This window comes from Gymnogyps californianus, chromosome 4 (genome assembly GCF_018139145.2).
Source record: "Gymnogyps californianus isolate 813 chromosome 4, ASM1813914v2, whole genome shotgun sequence".
Classification (NCBI taxonomy): Eukaryota; Metazoa; Chordata; class Aves; order Accipitriformes; family Cathartidae; genus Gymnogyps; species Gymnogyps californianus.
The window spans coordinates 50,349,975-50,370,248 of NC_059474.1; the positions used below are offsets into that span (position 1 = coordinate 50,349,975).

The 20,274-nt window shown below is 40.1% G+C and overlaps 1 protein-coding gene across 3 annotated transcripts in view; it reads left to right on the forward strand.

Moving 5' to 3' along the window:
* SH3D19 (SH3 domain containing 19) overlaps positions 1 to 20,274 on the forward strand; it is a 46,895-nt gene that overhangs the window by 7,837 nt on the left and 18,784 nt on the right. Inside the window, exons 2-6 of one of the 3 annotated variants that reach the window (XM_050896723.1) lie at positions 811 to 958; positions 1,202 to 1,403; positions 2,006 to 3,001; positions 16,176 to 16,283; positions 19,691 to 19,803. In XM_050896723.1, the coding sequence (XP_050752680.1) occupies positions 811 to 958; positions 1,202 to 1,403; positions 2,006 to 3,001; positions 16,176 to 16,283; positions 19,691 to 19,803 (1,567 nt within the window). The remainder of the gene's footprint in view (positions 1 to 810; positions 959 to 1,201; positions 1,404 to 2,005; positions 3,002 to 16,175; positions 16,284 to 19,690; positions 19,804 to 20,274) is intronic. The other 2 variants (XM_050896724.1, XM_050896726.1) reach the window with 2 other exon arrangements.

A 20,274-nucleotide genomic window follows, 5' to 3' on the forward strand; every position in this document is an offset into this window, starting at 1 on the left:
ACTGTAGCCCTCTTTTTTAAATTCTTTTTCCAATAGTTTTAGAAGTTACGCTTCTGCAGGTTTTTTCTGTCAGCCTCTTCAGACAGAGGCTTCTGTAGCAGGTGCTTCATCTGCTCACAAAACTCACTTCTCAAAGTGTATTTTGTGTGAGACTCTAGACTGATCGGTGGTACGCTGGGGGCCATGGTCTGGGAACGTGGGCTGTCACTGCAGCTGATGCTCTAAAGCAGTTGTTAGTGATAAAACAGGGGTAGTACCTATGGGTCCTCAACTGTCATGGAAGTCCCTATTGTACTAGATGCAGTAAGCAAATAGGCCCTGTCCCAAAGGCCTAGTGAGGCTTGGTCTACCCCACTTCAGCACAGTGGGAGGTTTCCCTTGAGGTCTGAGGGTAGATGAGCTTTTAGGTAGCCAGCCAGAAGCAGTTTTAACTATCCTACTGTTTTCACATTGTAGCAGGCTAAGGGCAAACACATGATTAGTTCTCATTATCCTGTGAAGACTAAGACTTCTTCCATCTAATTGAGTTACACTTGTGTTTAAGTACTTTAAGCATGTAAATTATTTCACTGAAGCCAATAAACCTACTTTTTGGCTTAGGCATTTAATTAGGTGCTTTGAATGGAAGCCTAAGTGGTTGTTAGAAAGGTCAGGTAAGTTAGTTTGAAATCATGGAAAAACATCTTTGGTTAAATCAAAAAGACCTGAGCTATTTTGATTTCCCATGCCGAGAAAATCTTGGTCTTTTATACTTAAAAGAACTATTGTAAAATGTTTTAGGTAATTATTCCCCTTTGCCTTCATTTGCAGGCGTCCTGAAATTACAATAGTTGCTGCTGAACCCCTGCGGCCATCCTCCTGGTTTCCAGGTGCAAGCCCTGTCACTCCTCATGGATTAGGATTCCCTTCTGCTTCATCTCATGCTCAGTGGAGGAGAAATGAGCATATTCCAGCTGAGGTGAGCGTGAATTTACACGAGGTGTGTTTCATTTTCAAAGGTAAGAAACACGTTAAGTTAGAGGGAACAGAGCTTTTGCTTGCTTAGACTTTCATCACATTGAATACACATTGAATAAAAGACTATGACAGTGTTCTTTTCTTCTGCATATGTTAATTTATTATTTTTAAATTTATATGCCTTTTTTTTTTTTTAAAGGATCACATCTGGATGTATATTAATATTTATCTCTCTGTTTTGTAGCTTCCACCATCATATGAGCAGGTGATAAAAGAAATCAATCAAGTGCAAGTCAATACAACAAATAACAATAATGCTGCTGCTCCTAGACATACCACTACTTCTGCAACACAAACTGACTTTCCAGAGGAACTAATCAGCCATTTGTCAGGAAGTAATGTAAAAACTAGTGTGCCTACACACTGGGAATCTGCAGGCTATCCAGGTGAGGCTGTTTTGGATTTCTCATTGATGAAAACCTTACTCTGTCTCCTGAAGACGTTCTTTGTTATTGGTCTGTGCAGCATTTAATATGAATAACAGTTAAATTTTTGTGAATGATTAGTGCTGTAAATTTCTGTAAAAATCCCCTCTTCTGAAGAACTACCATTGCATTCATGGTCAGACTATAATTAAATCTTGAAAGTTTTGCTCAATTCAGCCATAATGGCAATTGCTTTGGGGCCAGAGGAGCTCAGATGTCCAATCAGAATAGCAGCAATGTTACATGTTCAGACTGAAAAGTGTGCAAACCAAACTGAGGAAGTTACTGTACTATTCTTTGGTCTAGATGTTGCTTGCATGCCCCTCATGCTACAAGCTAACAAGTAGTTTTGAACTCACAATGTGTAGATACCATGCATTTCAGCAATCTTCAGCTTCTTCCTAGAGTTCATATATTTTTTCATTCATCTTTTTAGAAAGAGAACTGCAGTTTCACAAGCAGCAGTAAGTTCTGAATGAAAACCATCATTCAGATGGCTGACAAAAAATAACATAAATAAAGTGTTCTGGAATAGATAACGGAAACCTTTTCTTTTCTGTTAGCAGGGCAGAGTCCTCTTAAACCTCCTAGGCCTTCTGCACTTCTCCTGAATAGGTCTCCTTCAGAAAATGAGAATCCTTTAATAGTCTTTGAAATTTCTGAAGGTCAGAGGTGCCAAGAAAATCCCAATGCTGTGATATGTCCTGTGCCAAAGCCAAGATCAAGAAGCAATCTCAGACCTGTGGTCAAAAATACTGAAAGTAAGATAGACAATGGAGAAGAAGTAAACCAGTCTACCACAACAAGGCAGCAACCTCCAATTCAGCAATCACCTCTCTTAGATGATAGCTTACTAGACAATCACTTGGTGATGGACAGCATGAGTACAGAAAAGAGCCAAAATAGTATTGTTTCAAGGATCAAAGTTTTTGAATCCCAAGGAACTAATGATACCTCAGGATTATCAAAAAAGCCAGAAATTGCCCCTCGTTCATTCACCCCAAGACCTGTTACTGCAAAGAAGCCAGTAGTTGCTCCAAAGCCAGGGGTAAGCAGAATTTCAGGAGACTGGGATGCATGGACAGAAAGCAAATCAACACCTTCCAAGGAATTGCAGCCTCAACCTGAAGTAGTTGGGAGCAGTGTTGTAACCAAACCTGAACTGCCAAAGAAGCCAAAACCTGGCCTTGTTAAAAGTAGTAGTAGTGATTTCCTTGATGCAAGGAGTGGATCAGTTGCAGAGAACAGTGATGGACAAAAGAAATTTCCTGTTCCTGCTCCAAGGCCTCTTGTTCCTAAAAAGTCACGTTACGCAGAAAATCCTGCCCTTTCTTTGGCCCCACTAAAACCGATTGCTGCTCCCCCACGGGCTTCCGTATCTACCCAAGAAAAAGTTTTGAGGTCTCTGGGGGAATTGTCACCTGCAGCCAACTCCTCAGCACCTGCTTTGCAAAATAAACTAGATGTGGAAGGAGATCTGATCAGTTTTGACGATGACGTTTTGCCCCTAAGTCCAGCTTCTGTAGTTAAAGATAGCATCAGTTCTGAAGCAGCAGCAGGTAAGAAGAAATTTTTTTAAACTGTCACTGTGGTTACTCTTTGCAGGTGTATGATCCTGTGTGAGTTATGTCTACCTGTCTTGACGGGGTTTATGTGTGTATATGAAATTCTTGGTTTTCTATTATGTCAAGATCACTATGAAATTACTTGGATTTTGAGACTCGGGAGGTTTCAAGGCTATATAAATCTCAGAACTTGCCTGCTGGATTTATTACGTGATTACTAAAATAATGATAAAAGACTTGATGTTATACGCTAAATGTCACCTCCAGAATGTATCACAATTCTCTCTGGGGAACTTGGGACATGTTATCTCTTGCAATCTAATCTAATTTATTTGAGTGCCTGAAGTTCTGTAGTGGAAATCTAGTCATCTAGAGAAGCAGCAATGTTTGTTGCATTTAGGGAAACTTGTGATCAAACATACTGGGATACTCTGTCCATCTCACCAGTGCCTCCTTATTTTCTCTTTCCTGTCTTTGTGTCTTGTCTTGTCATGTGCCTATATGCTTGTTACCCAACTTCAATTTTTTCTAATAAGTGAAAATAATTATTTCATATGACAGATTAATTACTACAACTACATCCCTTTCATAAACCTTGTTTGATTCCATCAAGCACTTGGGGTCGATTTTTTTTTTTTTTTTTTTTTTTTTTTAAAGTGCTGTTTTAGGTAGTTTAAGACACAGGTGGGTGTTGGGCTGTCATTAAATTTTATAGAAATAGGCCTTTCTGTCTTAATATTCAAGTATGTCCTGATTTAGTTTACCAGCCCCATTGCAATCCAGGGAGAGTTCTGCTGTAAAACAGATGGTGTGTCATACAAAATGCTTGTTTAAGGTACTAACTGCGATTTTTAATATTCTTTTTTTTTAACCTCATTTGTCATTAAACATCTCAGCTTTCTGAAAAGAGAAGCATAGATACTGTGTAGTAGTCACAGTAAATCAATATTAATGATTGTTAACAAATGCGATTTCTTCACAGTTTGTGGATTATATCGTTAGATGAAGTTCCAATTTGTTATTGTTTCTCCTCTGTATTGGCATAAAAACCCCAGGGCAGATGTAGAAAGTCCCTTAAAGCCCTAAACTGTTAAGATTGGTATATACGGACATACAGATCTCAGGGGAGCTTATGAAAGCAGTGAAATAAGGCAACAGAAGATCCTGCAGGAGAGGTGATTAGCTCAACATGGATACAAGTCCATTTTTTCCTGAACTGACGGATTCCAGGAACACTGCGGAAGCTGTATGAAGCCTGGAAGGAGGCAGAAGTACAGGGTGACTGGAGAGGCGTTTCTTAATTATATCAAGGAAGTGTATGACTGACAGTGTCTAGCTGGAAACAGTGTCATGATCATCATGTCTGGAGACTAGAGTTGTGGAACAGCCACTGTGCATGTGATGGTTTTAGACAAAAGTTAGAAGCGCAGCGGATGACTCTTGTTTTCCATGCATTTAGGGTAAAACTTGTAGTTTCAGTCATTTTATTTTGATTAATAGATACAACAAACAGGGAAAATGTAACTGTTCTAAGTAGTAGGCAAGAAAAGAGAATACTTAGATTTTGAAAGTGCATAAAAAGGAAAATTATGTTTTGGCTATGTACACTAAAAGACTGCCTTTCCCCCAACCTGGAAAAATTAAATAACATTAATTCTTCTGTTAAATCAGAGGTTGAGTGATCCCAAACGAAAATCACCTGAAAAAATGGCTTTCATAATGAAGTGCTAAGAATGTCAGTCTTCCTTTTTCTGGTTGGTGTCCTAGGTGTTATTCTTGATTTAATTAAGAAGAAAATACTTTCCATTGTCATGGTTAACAGAAGAATTATTCAGAAAATAGTTTCCTGACTTCTTGAGTCACCTGTCCATGATTTTATTCATTCAATAAAATGGCATCTTTGCTGCAACCCCTTCTTACCTACTAAAGAGAAAAAGGTATGACAGCATTATTGCTTTATTATATGGTAAAATTAGGATTCATTCCAGATTTTTGCGGGTATTTGTGAGCTTAAGATCATATCCTGTACTCTTGATTGCTAATGCCATGCTATGTCTTGATAAAGCATCCACAAGAAGAACACTGGCTTTCTGAAAAATGAGGCAACACAGAGCACCAACACTAGCTATTTCTCATGTTCGCGTAGGAACAGCTCAGGATTTGCAAGATGAATCCACAGTAAAATGTTTTGTAAAGGCAGGAAGAGCAGCTCTAATCTTGCTCCCAGTTCCCCAGACCTTTGCGTTTCTTACATATTTGTCATTGTCATTACTTAGCAAAATGACAGCGCTCTGCTTGTTGTTATGGCAACCCTAGGAAATGAAGAAGGCTTTTATGCAGTGGTGTTTGAAACTAAGCACCAACAGCTTGTTTGTCAAAGAGCAGTGTTACATCACAGATTACAGTGTTCAAAAAAACTTAATTTTTTTCTGATGCAGCACAAACGTGTCTGGTACTTAGACTAATGTAAATAGAACTGGATGGATTGATCACTGCTGCTGCTAATGCCTGATGCAAAACTAAGAAGGTGAAGCATTCAGCTGGTGATGGGGGGGGCACAGAAGTTGAAGTGAGCATATGAATGAAAAGGTGAAACAGGAAGAACAAATTCAGTCTCCACAGCAATTTAGTTGACTGACATAAGACATCAGCTTCCTCTAACAGAAGGATACCATCTCCACAGTAGTGAAAGATACTTGAATATTATTTATGTGCTAAGATCAACAGCGTTGTCAACAAACCACTTTACAGTTTCACCAGTTTAACTGTCAGTGTTTAACTGGTAGTTTAACTACCAAAGCTAGCTGGATGATTTTCTTTCAAGTTTACCTCAGGCAATCCCATGGGTTTCATCAGTGTTTGACAGCAGGTCCAACAGCACAGCTGTTAGAAGAGTGAACTTGCCTGTATCCAAACATTAATGATTTTATCTTTGTCTGACCTATATGGAGAGGGGGAACCATTCTGGTGCAAATAGAGACTCTGGATACTGAGATCCCTTTCAAAGCTTTCAGCATCCACTCTGCCAGTTGAAGTCTGTGGGAGCTTTGGAAGCTCAACAGCTCTGAGTTTCAGAGGTGAACTGTGGCAGAACCTTGCATCCAACTCGTGTCTCTGATGCTGGCCCAAAGGAAGTGCCAGGAAGGAGAAGTCAGGAATGACAAATCTGTAGAACTGCTCCTTTCATCAGCAGCCAAAATTGATGCCAGACTTAAGTGCCATAATTTTGGACTCCAAAGGCTAGAGATAATGTTCAAAGCCATTTGTATCCTAATGAAATTACTCCTGTTCAAGTCAGTCATTTAGAATGTGAAGGCATCTGTTTGGGACTCTAAATCTTGAGGTGCTAATGCTTTGATGACAGTTGTGATATTTTGGATCATCTGGGGTATTTTTACATTTCTCTTATAGCTGATAACAGGGATTTGTGCAGTTCCTGAAGGTTAAAAGTTTCAGTAATCTGTCAGGTGGGCTCTCTTCTCAGTAATCTATTTTTACAAGGGCTTGGAAATGAAATCCTAGTGCAAGTTGAACTGAGTGTAAATTCTGTGGCTTCAGAAGATCCATGATTTTACCCATAACTTGTATTAGTTGCTATGCTAAAGCATGTAGTGTGCCTGCTTGCTAAATGTTCTGAGAATGTATGTTTTGGACAAAGAAAACAAGGTAACAGTGCATTTACAGCACACATTTAAATTAAAACCTGGAGGTGATCTTGCTAGAATGTTTTCATTCCTTTTCATGTGTGGAGAGTTATTCTCTCTCGTCTTCTCTCTCTCTAAAACATCATATAATTCACTGATTGCTCTATGCCTGATATACCAGAACTCAATTTAAACCAAATGCTTTGAAAAGGAGTTCAGAGAGAGCCTTACCTTACCAGCAGGAGACAGCTCACTCTTTTGATATCTTCATCACATTAGTGTATTTCAATTCTAACAGTAATAGGACTACTGCATTTCTTAGTTGTTTTATCTGTCTGTCTATCTGTCTATCTAACTACTTCATTGCAGTATAAAAGTTCATTTCTGCCTGTATGGCGAAAAAAAACCCCAACCAAACCAGTGCTGCTATCCATTTACATATATTGTTCCTTCTTGTGGCATGAATGATAGAATTTGTGTGACACTGTAGTCAATTCAGAAAAACTTCTGCTTGAGTAACTCCAAATTTGTCTGCTATGGGGATATTACCCAGCTGCTTGTTTTTATTTGCTTCCTGAGGAAGGAAAAGAAAAAAAGAACTGAAATATTTCTAACTGGTAGATTAGTCCAGACATATCTTCAAAATAATGCAGCTTTTCTTAGGGTTCTGCTGTGTTACTTCCAATGACTCTTGTGGTTATTTTAAAGTTACCTGTCTCCTTTTTTACTTTCTGCCAAAAGTATCATCCCCAGAAAAGAGTGAGCTGTCTCATTCATTTTAATCTGCTATTTGGTTTAAACCCCTGACAGAAACAGATTTACCTGAAGACATGCTACTGTGGGGTGGAGTAGTGGAGGTATGGGTCTGTGCTGTCCCCTGTTGGTTCTGCTGCAAGGTTGGCAATCTCCAGCAGAAGTGGTAACAAGCACCCATTAACTCTGCAGATGCTACAGATGTTTGCTTAGTAGACATAAATTGGAGCCTTCAAGGAGCTTGGAAGTGACTCCACTGTTACCACAGGAGAGGGCCTTATATCTGGTTTCAGGAAACAAAGGTTTTTAAGTCATAGCTACATAATAGATGAGGAGCCCTCTAGGCTGTCAAATGCAAATGAATTTGCTTTTGAGTTCCATGTCTATAGATGCTGTTGAAGTAGTAATACACAAGTAATAATGTTCTTAATAACAACTGTCTTCTCTGATGATTAAATCTGTTTATTTTACAATAACATTTAAAACGCAGATATCCTTTGATCAGAAAGATTGTCAAAGAATAACAATGCTTATTTAAAAGAAGTGTTTATAAATAAAACTTTTTTTTTCCTTTGCTGAAAGCATGTGAGATTCTTGCAAGAGGGTAGATAGGTATTTTAAACAACGTTATAAATTCCCTTGTCCTTCACATTTTCATTAAAAAGATTTTGTATGCCCTACTGCTTTCCATCACCAGTCCTCTGCTTTGGAGATTTCCAGCTTGCCTGTTTTGGGGCACTTGACTCTCTTGCCAATGAACAAGCATTCATTCACCTGGCAAGAATAGACAAGGCTGTGTTTCTTAATCTCCAGGGTAATTTGGGGGTTTGTTTTTTTTTTGTCACCCACTGTATGTTCAAATACCCTCTGGCATCCAATTTTTGAAGTTAGACCAGGTTATGCAACCAATTTCTAACAACATGATCTCATAGCTGACCTGTTCTGGGCAGGAGGTTGGATTAGAGACCTCCTGAAGGCTCTTGCAATCTGAACTATCCTAGCAAAATAGATTAATGATGTAGGAATAGCCTCCAAACTCTCACATAATAGCTCGTGCTGGTATAAGGAGTCCTTTTGTGCCAAAGGCGGTGTAATTACTATCATCTTTACTAGTATGGACAAGCTAGCAATGAACCAAACGGTTGTGCTTTTAGATACACAGAGATATAAGTGTGGGCGTTCCCGCAGTTTGAGAGAGAAGTGCTGAAAGCTCGGAAAAGGTCCATTTGTATCTGTCTCTGTGTACGATGTCGTCCTGGTTTCGGCTGGGATAGAGTTAATTTTCTTCTTAGTAGCTGCTACCGTGCTGTGTTTTGGATTTAGTGTGAGAATAATGTTGATAACACGTTGATGTTTTAGTTGTTGCTAAGTAGCACTTATCTTAAGTTAAGGACTTTTCAGTTTCCCATGCTCTGCCAGCAGGCAGATGTACAAGAAGCTGGGAAGGAGCATAGCCGGGGCAGCTGACCTGAACTAGCCAAAGGGATATTCCATACCATAGAACATCATGATCAGTATATAAACTGGGGGGAGTTGGCTTGGAGGGGCAGATGGCTGCTCAGGCATCGGTCAGCGGGTGGTGAGCAATTGCATTGTGCATCACTGTTTTTTTTTCCCTTGAGTTTTATTTCTCTTTTTTTTCCCCCTTTCTTCTTTTTTTTTTGTTATATTCCTTTTCATTACAATTATTATTATTATATTTCATTATTATTATTGTTAGTATTATATTTTACTTTAGTTATTAAACCATTCTTATCTCAACCCACAAGTTTTACCTTTTTTCCCCAATTCTCCTCCCCATCCCACTGGGGGAGGGGAGGAGTGAGGGAGCGGCTGCGTGGTGCTTAGCTGCTGACGGGGGTTAAACCACGACAGATGTAGCACTGTAGTTTTCCACCCCATAAATGCTTGTATTGCCATTAAGTGTTACGATAGCCTGAGAAATTTTGCTATTCTAGTAGTAGATTTTGTTTTATCTGCTCTTCAGCTTTCTGACACAGTGGATGAAATATTTCATTGCTCGGTTAAGGACATCTTGCATTTTCAACAAGTACATTTAGGTTGGATCTTCTGTTGCATCCCTCAGCAATTTTTTTTCCAGAGAATATCAAACTCTACATAATTCTTTGACTTTGTGCACTTTTGTTGTAGTGATGGGTAGGCTCCTTCTGCAAACTCCACATGTATCCTGTAGACATCATTCATTCTTTGAATTGGACTCGTTCCTCAAAAATAGCAATCACTGGCCTTGAGTTGCCTTGCTTTTTGTGGTGATCCATCAGGTGTCAGCAGTGAACAGGGAGCAATGTCTAAAACCTATGCAAGTAGTTCAGTACATTTTCTCTGCTCTGAGTAGCAATGAATGTTGCTGGATAAATTCTTCCTGTCCTGAAGTCTTTGCACAACTCTTTTTAAAAAGTCTTGTTAATGTGTGAGAAGTTTGAAATTTCTGTTTTGGCATCTGGACATAATGTTTCTGGGAGGAAAGATAATCCTCAGGATAAAACTTTCTGAAATTACTGTGTGCTTGCTCCGGTGTTGTGTGCTTTTGATAAAACATCATAAGCAGGTGCAGAAATAAAACTAATGCTTTGGCAACCACCTTGGAAAAGCTACTTATATGTAAAGGTTGTTACATACAAGAGATTTTTAGCAGCCTGCTCAACTACCTGTTTGACTAAATGTGCCATATCAGGGAAAGCAAATCTCCTCGGCCTGATGAACTATAAATCTTTGAATGAAGCAGGACAACACAGTCCGTTCATAGCCTCTACCAAAATAACTGGGCTAGTCATGAAAAACCTCTGTGTAGACAGGGGAGAAAGAAATCCTAGAACGTTATGATAGCAGATTTGCTTGTCTCTGCTCCAGTTTTAAGTCTGAAGCCATACTACGTCTAGTCCTGAATACTGTATGCCTTTTATTTGAGTGACCTGGTCTACTCTCCTAGTGTTAGGAGAATGCTGAGAAGCCTGAGTTTTACCTGAGCTTACTTTCAGGTTATGCACAGATTACATTCTGAAAGAGCCTGCATCCCATTCTCTCTCTCTTTTTTTTTTTTTTTTTTTCCTTTTTGGTTTTTTAATTTCCCAGTCTTATTAAAAGATATGGTCGTGACCAGATCATGGCAATTTTCCATGCAGAGGGAGCTGCAAATTGCATATTTTGAGAAAGGTGGTGTAGTCCATATTATTCTCTCTGGGTCAGAAACACCATTTCTAAGAATAGTGAACTGTTAATTTTGGTGATGAAAAATACTGGGGAAAACAGATTGGGGATATCACTGATGCTGGAATTTAGGTAGGATACCTGTCTAATATGTCTGTCTATAGTTGTAAATAGGTTGAGATTTAGAACGTATGAGTGAACATCAGACTTTTGGTTGTAGAATTTCACAGTGTTTCTTGAGCATGGACCGTATTCCTCTTTGGGATGTTATGTGTCAGGTTTCCATCGAATCTCCAGCTTTATTACTAGCAGGGGCCTGTTGCTGAATATCTTCCTCCAAGTATGGGTTAAGTATGCTTCCACAAACACCAGAGGTGTTTCATGGGGCTAGATTTTAATAAAACCATTTGTTGATGAGGTTTGGCTCTATGCTCTGTTCCTGGAAGACCCCGTTAGCAATACTGTTCTGTGTGAAGAGAATGTGTGAGCCTTGCCTTTAACAGCTGATTTAGTTTTTTTAATTAAACATTGAAAGTAGACACAGTTGCATACTTCTGTAGTGGCAAGTGTTGTAATGTCAGCATCAACACCTTTTGTACTACGTTGTTTTCATGTGTACTGAGAGTACTTGCAGGACTGAGCATCTTCATAGCAGATATTACTGTTCTGTGCTTTTAGCTTTCCACATCTGATTTGTTTGGAGATTCCCCTTATTGCTGCTGAGGTATCTGTTACCATCTTACTACCACTTACTTAAAGACTACCAATAAATATTTCAGAAAGATATCTATCTGTCTTGCTCACATGGGCAAAACCTAATGTTTGTTCTGTAACCTCCTAATTTTTTTATTTTAAACAAGGATGGTAACTGAGAGTGGGGGCAAAAAGGTGTCTCTCCCAAACTGGTGAAAGAAAGAGGTGATATATGGTGTATTTAAATACACAGCTTTCATTGGTCTTTCCTGCGAACAAGCACAGTAATATATGTTATCACATAAACCTTTGAAACAGAAGCTGTAGAAAAGTGAGACTAAGGAAGACACAGGCTTTAAGCATAATTGTAAAAGTTTAATAAAAAAAAATCGATAGAAGTCTGTTGATATGTTATGAAAAATGCCTTGCAGATTAATTTCCTTGAGCAGAGAAGCTTTAAGTTAGTATATTAACAATTCTGTTTTCACACCTCCGTGAATTATGCTCAAACGATGCCCAATTGTTGTTAAACAACATAAAAATTTGATATGTTGTCAGTCCCATTGCACAAAGCAGCACAGTCATTTACTCAGTCAATTTCTGCTGCAAACCCAACACTGGGGAATGGAATAACACAAACAAGGTAATGAGTTTTAAACTAATTATGAGGTGACAACAGTATAATTGAACATAAGATAATGAGTGGAAAACTAAGGTTCATCGAATGGTTTTCACAGCCTTAGAAATTACTTTTCTCAGACTTAAAAATTACTTCTCAGATTTATTGATTTAGAGACCTCTGCCAACTGAATGGTCAAGAAAACCATTTCTATACATAGCAATGATTAACAGCTGACAAGCAGTAATTTTGTACAATTGTAAATCTCCCATAAATTTACAAGAATAAAGATCTGTGATTATTTTGGGTGTTTAGAGCATTTCCATTTGTTCTCAAGATGTCTATATTTTTATAAGATGGAGGCTTTGGAAAATTGTTTCCTCATTGTTCATGCAGAACTTCCTTAACCTCTGCAGAACCTTACCTTGAGAGGTGCTCTGTGTGCCGGCATGTTCCCTACGGTCCTGCTGTATCAAGGTGCCCGTGACTTAGCCCGGCTCACCTTTCCTCTGCTCGCCCTGTGTCTCCAGCTTCCCAGTGGGCCAGTGCAGCTTTGAGGCCTCGCTGCCCTGCTGCCTCACCAGGGTCACTCCTCAAATCTGTTGTAGAGTTGCCAGATAACTGAGAGAGAGAAGAAAGCCTGCTTTCGGTTTTCTTTTTTCAGCTGCGCTAAAGTCACTCTGAACACCAGCATAAGAGCTAAGATTAGATAAATCTTTTTGTAATGCAATTCAAATGTTAGCATTGTAGCTAGCAGACATAGGTATAAAGGAACAAAAGAAAATTGTAACTGCAGGCTTGCTCTAAGAGTCAGATTTTTGTTTCTTGTAATGACCGTACTGCCAGAATGCTTGCACCTCTGTGTTTTCCAGTCCTCTAGAAAAACCCTTGCTCTGATGCAGCTTTCATTGAAGAGACCTAAACCTTTTACTGACTAATGCTAATCTATGACTTAAACAAGATGTTAGTTTTACCCTTACTTTCTAAAACATTGTGGGTTGCCTGTGCCTAGTTTCTGGATGCGCCAGTGTCTTTGGGCACAATGTGATGGAGCCATCTTCTGTCTAGATGGTAACAGAGCTTACATTTAACTATACCCTGTATACCTTTAGCTGTAGACAAGTCGTTGACCTGTCATGATCCTTTGTATGTGAAGTGTACACTTGAAGCTGTTGCACAAGCAGCCTGACAGAAGGAATTGATGTGCTTTGATCCATGATTAAAATGTGATATGGAGGTACCCAGGCAGATTTCTGGGGAGCCTCTAGGCAGGTAGATGTCTTGACCGTGACAGAGACCATGGCACAAACCCCCGTGGCACACCTGTACGTGATGGATATGCCCACGAAGAGAGCCTTAAGCAAGGGGCTAGTGGGAGGTGGACATCTGAGCAGGGGTGAACGTGCATGGGCCCTGCGGTATGTTGTCCCTGCTGTTGCTACAGCTGAGCGCTGGCAGCGGGAGCTGGGGAGAGCTGGGGGCACGGATAGAGGGGGCTGCTGGCTGCAGGCAGAAGCACCGGGTAAGGAGGAGCAGCAGCAGAGGCTGGGGGAGCTGTGACCGCCAAGTTGTGTGCATGCGGGAGGGCAGTCCATTACACTGTAATCAGCAGCTCAATATTACACAGTGTTTTCTCTCTCTGAAATTACTTTGGGCCTATTTTTGGTTAAAAAAAAAAAACAAATACAGAGCTTGATGTACTTGGTCCTCTTCCTCTCTCTCTAAAAACGCCAAGGCTTTTTTAATTAAAATGCTAAAAGGTTTTTAATGAGGTTGTTCATAAATAAATACCATATTTCTGGACTTTCTTAAATCTTATGTATATTCCCAGACACAGATTTCTAGTGTCTCGATAATAGTAGAGTCATAGAATGGTTTGGGTTGGAAGGGACCTTAAAGATCGTCTAGTTCCAACCCCCTGCCATGGACAGGGACACCTTCCACTAGACCACGTTGCTCAAAGCCCCATCCAACCTGGCCTTGAACACTTCCAGGGAGGGGGCATCCACAATTTCTCTGGGCAACCTGTTCCAGTGCCTCACCACCCTCACAGTGAAGAACTTCCTCCTTGCATCTAGTCTACATCTACCCTCTTTCAGTTTAAAGCCATTACCCCTTGGCCTATCACTACATGCCCTTGTAAAAAGTCCCTCTCCAGCTTTCTTGTAGGCCCCCTTTAGGTACTGGAAGGCTGCTAGAAGGTCTCCCCGGAGCCTTCTCTTCTCCAGGCTGAACAACCCCAACTCTCTCAGCCTGTCTTCATAGGAGAGGTGCTCCAGCCCTCTAATCATCTTTGTGGCCCTCCTCTGGACTTGCTCCAACAGGTCCATGTCCTTTTTATGTTGGGGGCCCCAGAGCTGGATGCAGTACTCCAGGTGGGGGTCTCATGAGAGCAGAGTAGAGGGGGAGAATCACCTCCCTCAACCTGCTGGTCACGCTTCTTTTGATGCAGCCCAGGATACGGTTGCCTTTCTGGGCTGCAAAGGCACACTGCGGGTCCTGTTGAGCTTCTCGTCAACCAACACCCCCAAGTCCTTCTCCTCAGGGCTGCTCTCAATCCACTCATCGCCCAGCCTGTATTTGTGCTTGGGATTGCCCCAACTCATGTGCAGGACCTTGCACTTGGCCTTGTTGAACTTCATGAGGCTCGCACGGGCCCACCTCTCAAGCCTGTCAAGGTCCCTCTGGACGGCATCCCTTCCCTCCAGCGTGTCGACTGCACCACATGCGACAGCTTGGTGTCATCAGCAAACTTGCTGAGGGTGACTCCATCCCACTGTCCATGTCGCCGACAAAGCTGTTCAACAGCGCCGGTCCCAATACCGACCCCTGAGGAACGCCACTCATCACTGGTCTCCACTTGGACATTGAGCCGTTGACCGCAACTCTGTGAGTGTGACCATCCAGCCGATTCCTTATCCACCGAGTGGTCCATCCGTCAAATCCCTGTCTCTCCAATTTGGAGACAAGGATGTCGTGTGGGACAGTGTCAAATGCTTTGCACTGCATTGTGTTATACTATCCAAAATTATCTGTAAGAAGTCATGACTTTATATTACATAATTTTTAAAATTGTTTTTTATGAGTGTTGAAGATAAAATTTTATCAAATACAGGGCTTCCAACTTTGTCAGAAAGTGTGGCGGTAGTTTTGGGAAAGGGTATGTTTTTATAAAAAGTCCTGAAGAATTTAAAGAGATGCCCAGCATACTTCCTCTCTGAGACTCTGACACTCCATAAATAACATCTCATTGAGCTACACATCTAAAAAGGCCACCAGAGGAGATGAAACTCAGTTGTTGGGGCTATGAATATGTGTCATGGAGAATTTATTGTCCGGAGTGCTTCTCTAGTTTCTACTTTACACATTTACAATACCGTTAAGCGTTGCCATTTTACTGCAGTTTTTGGTAATGTCAGAGAAAAAGGTAGCAGTTGTTAACAACAGAGAAGAGGTATAAATGAAGTATTGCTCTTTGACATGAAGGTGTACTTGAGAAAGAACCCATTGATTTGGATTTTATTTATGTACAAGTATTTTTACAGCTGCCTTCTACATGCGCATATGTTCCCATGCCTATTAATAAGAGACCAGTGCTTAAGTTTGTGAAGCATAGAAAACATTGCTCCTGTCTTACTGATAGAATGATTGGACAGACTGGTAGAAGAATGAGTGATACAGGCAGGGGCAGAGCTCAGGCACAATTCCCAGTCCTTGGTCTGAACCAGTCTCCCCCATGATACCAGGTTTATAATCAACAAAATGATGCAGAATCTTCCAGGGAATTAGTTGTTCTACAGCAAAGGCATTTTGTAATCAGTAATATTTAAATGCTTTGTTTTTGTTTTGTTTTGTTTCTGTAGGCATTTTATCTGCTGCAGTGCTGATTGTTTAGCTTTGGCAAGATTTTATTGATTAAAACTTTTTAGCGGATGTGTTCACACTATGTCTGCATATTAGAGCAACTGCTTTGAAAATGTTTCCCTAAAGACATCGTGATTTCAGGTCCCTATTACCAAGTGATGCAGTTCCTCTTGTTCAGTGGTTTATATAATCCCAGAAGGCATCTGGAGCATGTTTATGTTAAGTCAACTATGAATGCAGATATACAGAAAAGACAGGTTACTTACAAAGAGCTGAGTATGCTATTTGCATCAGCCTGATGTATATATTTTTTTAATGACTTCCTTGGGTGTGAAATATGAATGTCCTTAATAATGAAAGTAATACCTGGTGAGATTTGTGTTCAAGAAATAAATATTAAATATGTTGGGTTTTTTTTTCCTTTTAGATCCATTTCAGTTCCTTACCAAAAGTGAACCTGCAAAGGAACAGACAGCTCAACCAGCTCTAGCCCGGAAACCCACTGTGATCCGAATCCCAGCTAAACCCGGGAAACGTAAGTTCTTCTCCCAAATTGTCTGAGAAATCTCTGTCAGAAAATAATTTTAACTGGGACTTACTATTTACTAATTGAGTTGCTGTTTACTAGCTATATTGGCTGCCAAAGGAATCCCGTGGTACAGTTTGACAAGACAGAGGAGCCAACCTAAGGGCTGTGGTGGGAGGGAGAAATAGCTGGGAGTCATGTTCCCCTCTCCCTGCCTCCCAGCTACCTCATCTGGCTCCCTCCCTTGCGCTAAGTTTGATGTCTGTCAAACCTTATGGAGCTAACGCATATCAGAGGTGAAATGGTGTGTGGGGGCGGATCTAAAGGCTGGCTGGGAAGAGCTGGAGGAGACCCTTTCAGCACAAGCAAGCTTATTTTGTCAGCTAAACCATTCACTGAGCTGTACCTTTGGTCAAATTGACTTCTGTTCTGACATCAGCTGAGGATATTTTAATGTTGCTCCCGAGCTTCCTGGGAGCAGGGCCCTCACTTGTCAAAGGAGCAACATTAGTGTATTAAACTTTGCTTCAAACACAGCTTAGTTGGGATGTAAGCATAGTTTTCACAGCGTACATCAAAAAGTTCCCTTGACTCTTGTTAGATTTGAAATCTGTGGCCATTTAAGCAATAGTGTTTTGGTAGCAGTTGAGGGAAGAAAAAAGGCATGCGAGAACTTGGATGCAAAAACCTGATGTGTTCAATTTTGTGTCAAGGTCTTGACTATAATTTTCTGACAGTTACCGTATCCCTAATGCCTTCCACCTCTAATCCTTTACAGCTTTACAAATGACACTGACAGTATCTCAGAGTGGAAATTTATCAGAGAGCCACAAGGTCTTTTTGTTCATCTTTGTATGCTGGAGTACATACTTGCTTCTGTTTAGCCCTATGTTTTATCCTCAAAGCTTACAGAGAAATGTCACAAGATAGCTCTTAAAACTCATATTTCAAAATCATGTTTTACTACACTGAGTAGTTGCAGAGCCAACTTGTAGCAACTAGATGTCCAGGCGGCTTTTCTCCTAAGAGTTTCTCTCATTATTTCCCAAGTTCACTTCTCCACCCCCCATCCCCACCCCCCAGTGCTAAAATACTAGGTTTTCTTTTCCTCTGCATATGTGAGAAATGCAGTGGAAATGATTAAAAATGCAGAGAAGACTGAAGATAAAGCTATGAGGAAAAGTCTTTCTGTTAATACCTGATCATAAATAGAAGTTTTTTTCAGTTGGAAGAATACGTTTATGAACTACTGTAAAGAACCCAAGACATAATTCTTCTCCACAAAGGAAATTGTAATTTCCATTTAAAAAAAAAAAAATCTGACAATTTTTTTTTTTCCTTTTTCTTTTTTTTTTCCCTTAGCTGGATTCTCTCTTGAACTTGTAGCTAACCGGTCCCTTGCTGCTCTCTAGTGGTAATTGAACTTTCCACAGGAGACTGCCAGTCATACTGTACTTAGCTACAATTGTCAGGAGGGTGTGAAGGACTGCTTTATGGGAGGCTGTGGCTGGAAGATTAATGGGATGTGGAGGAACAGAAGCAGATTCCAAGAAAGCAGAGTAGCCTTTTGTCAGATAGGAGCTGCTGCAGAAATGTAAGCTGTTAAAAGTTAAAAAATGAGAAAAGTACAACTGGGCCAACGTATAACATGGAATTAGTAGGATTTACCTTGTAAGAGGGCCACATAATCTCAGTACAAGGGGTCTTTCACCACCGTGGGTATGGAGGGAGATTAATTCTGTCAGGAACCAGCACAAACCAAAAAGAAAAACCCCAATAAACCAAAAAAACCCCCACCCAGCACTACCAAAAAGAGAACAGAGCTGGATGCTTATGAATTTGAACTCCAGTAAAGCACTCATTTAGCATTAGCATTTTTGTCGAGATGTGATTAGAAAGGAAGCATTAAACTTCCACTTCAGTTATTACACTTAGAAATCACTGAAAATAACACCTGCCTTCTAGTTCTTGTGTTTTTTTTTTTCTTCCTTTAGTTTTGGTCTTATAAAGAGTAAAAGCAAGGAAATTAGGCCATCTGTGTATATATCAAGATTTGAAGTAGTGTGAATAAATAAATCTCTCGTGCTTTTTATATATCAGTAAGGTATGATAAGAGAAGATTTCTCTTGCAATTACCATCAGGTATTGTTTTTGCTTTTCATCCATCATACTAGCTTAGAAGAGTGATGAACTTCACTAACTTTTTTCCCCTCTGCTTGGTCACTTCCAACACGGTAACTGTGACCTGCTCCTAAGCATAAGGGATTTATCCTTGAACTGATCCTTTTTTAAACATCACACCAGTGTTTGGGATCATAGTAATGCAACTGAGGTGTCAAAAACAAACAACACTTCTCCTTCCTATGTGTTCTTTCTTTGTTGAGAGTACTTTTCATGAAATGAGCAACTGAAAGCTTTCATTTGGATAGAATCTCTCCTCTTTTTTGTCATCAGTCTATAAATGTCCAGACTGTCTGCACATATTTTTACATAACTCCAAGACTGTCTGGAAGTCAGAAGAGCTTAAGTGTCTGAAGTTCTTTGTATGAAATGAATTTTCTTGGTATACAAATACGTTGTAAAATAGATGGCAAGGTTCCAATATATAAAGACAAAACGGTTGGTAAATATGCTGGCAAAACCTGTCCAAGTGCTTCCTGGGTTTCCATGGCAGACACGTTGAAAGCAAATATCATATAATTAGTAGGTTTTTGTGTTCCTTATTGAGACTGAAGACATCATCACTCTTCCCTAGTAAGAGCTGTACTGTTTCCTCTTCCATGTCCTAAATTTGCTTAGCTCCTTAAAGACTACCAGGGAGCTTCCATCTCTGTTTTCTTTCTGTCACCCTGAATTTTGTAGCAAGCAACAGTTTCTTTTCTTGCCTTTACCTTTCTGGAGATTCTTCCATCCAAGGCTCCTGATCTTTCAGGGTTACTTGAAATAACCCTCAGCTGTTTTCCAGCCTGAAGGATATTCCAGGAGCTGACAGCTGAAAAAAGTGAGCTAGTTTAGAAATGTGGCTGAGAGATGGTGATGGTGTTTCAGGGTATCCAGTAATGAGTCTGACATTCCCAGGGGTAGAAACTCTTCTACTCATCTAATATTATATCAACAAGTATTGCAGCTGAAACCCTAGAATAACTTGCTGGTGTCCTGAGAGTAAAGTGAAGATCCGTTATGCAGGATGGGAAGTACTCCTGAAGTCAACCTCAGAGTTGTAATGTTCACTTCATGTCCCTTTTCTCTTCACTGGTCTTTAAGTGGTCCTGCCCATTGGCTGCTCTGGCTTTGAGGAAGGAAGTTGCGTTCACAAAAAAATGCCCCAAACCAAGGTGGATTCCCTTACCTATTGCTGGTCCATGTAAAGAAGCTATTAATTAGACTTTAATTTGGGAACTTTTGGTTTTTTACAGCTTTAAATGAAATCCTGCATAGCCCCCCACCACTTCCTGCTGAAAAGCCTATTGGGAATACCTCCGATATCACAGTGAGAAAATCCAACAGTGGTGACCTAGTAAAAAAAGTGGTAAGTTAGAACTGTTTTCCTGTATTACAACTTTGTCTGCTTTGGTTAACAGATCTCTTGTGACTCTCAAGCATTTGTAAAGTAAGTTATTTGAAGGACGAAAGGATGAAAAGGACTACTTAAAAATATAAGGCTTTTTTCTTTCAATTGCGTTCTCTAATTTAATTAGGTAATTTAGACTCCTGTCAGTTCTGAAAAGCACTTTGTTGATTTTGTTAAACTTTGATCACATCTATCTTCAATTTTCTGTATTTAGCAGCTGGAATCAGGATATTCTACAATTTAATTTCAAGACCACTGCAAAGTCGTTCAAAGTCCAGTGAGATTTACATAGTGAAATATTGTCAAAGTCCTTTAGAAATGTATTTTTTTACCTTCATACACACAGTACCTCTCGGTGTCTGTGCTAATTTCCAGGGAGAGGAAGCTTTTCTGTAGATGAATGAAGCTTGCTTTCTTCAGCTCTTTCCT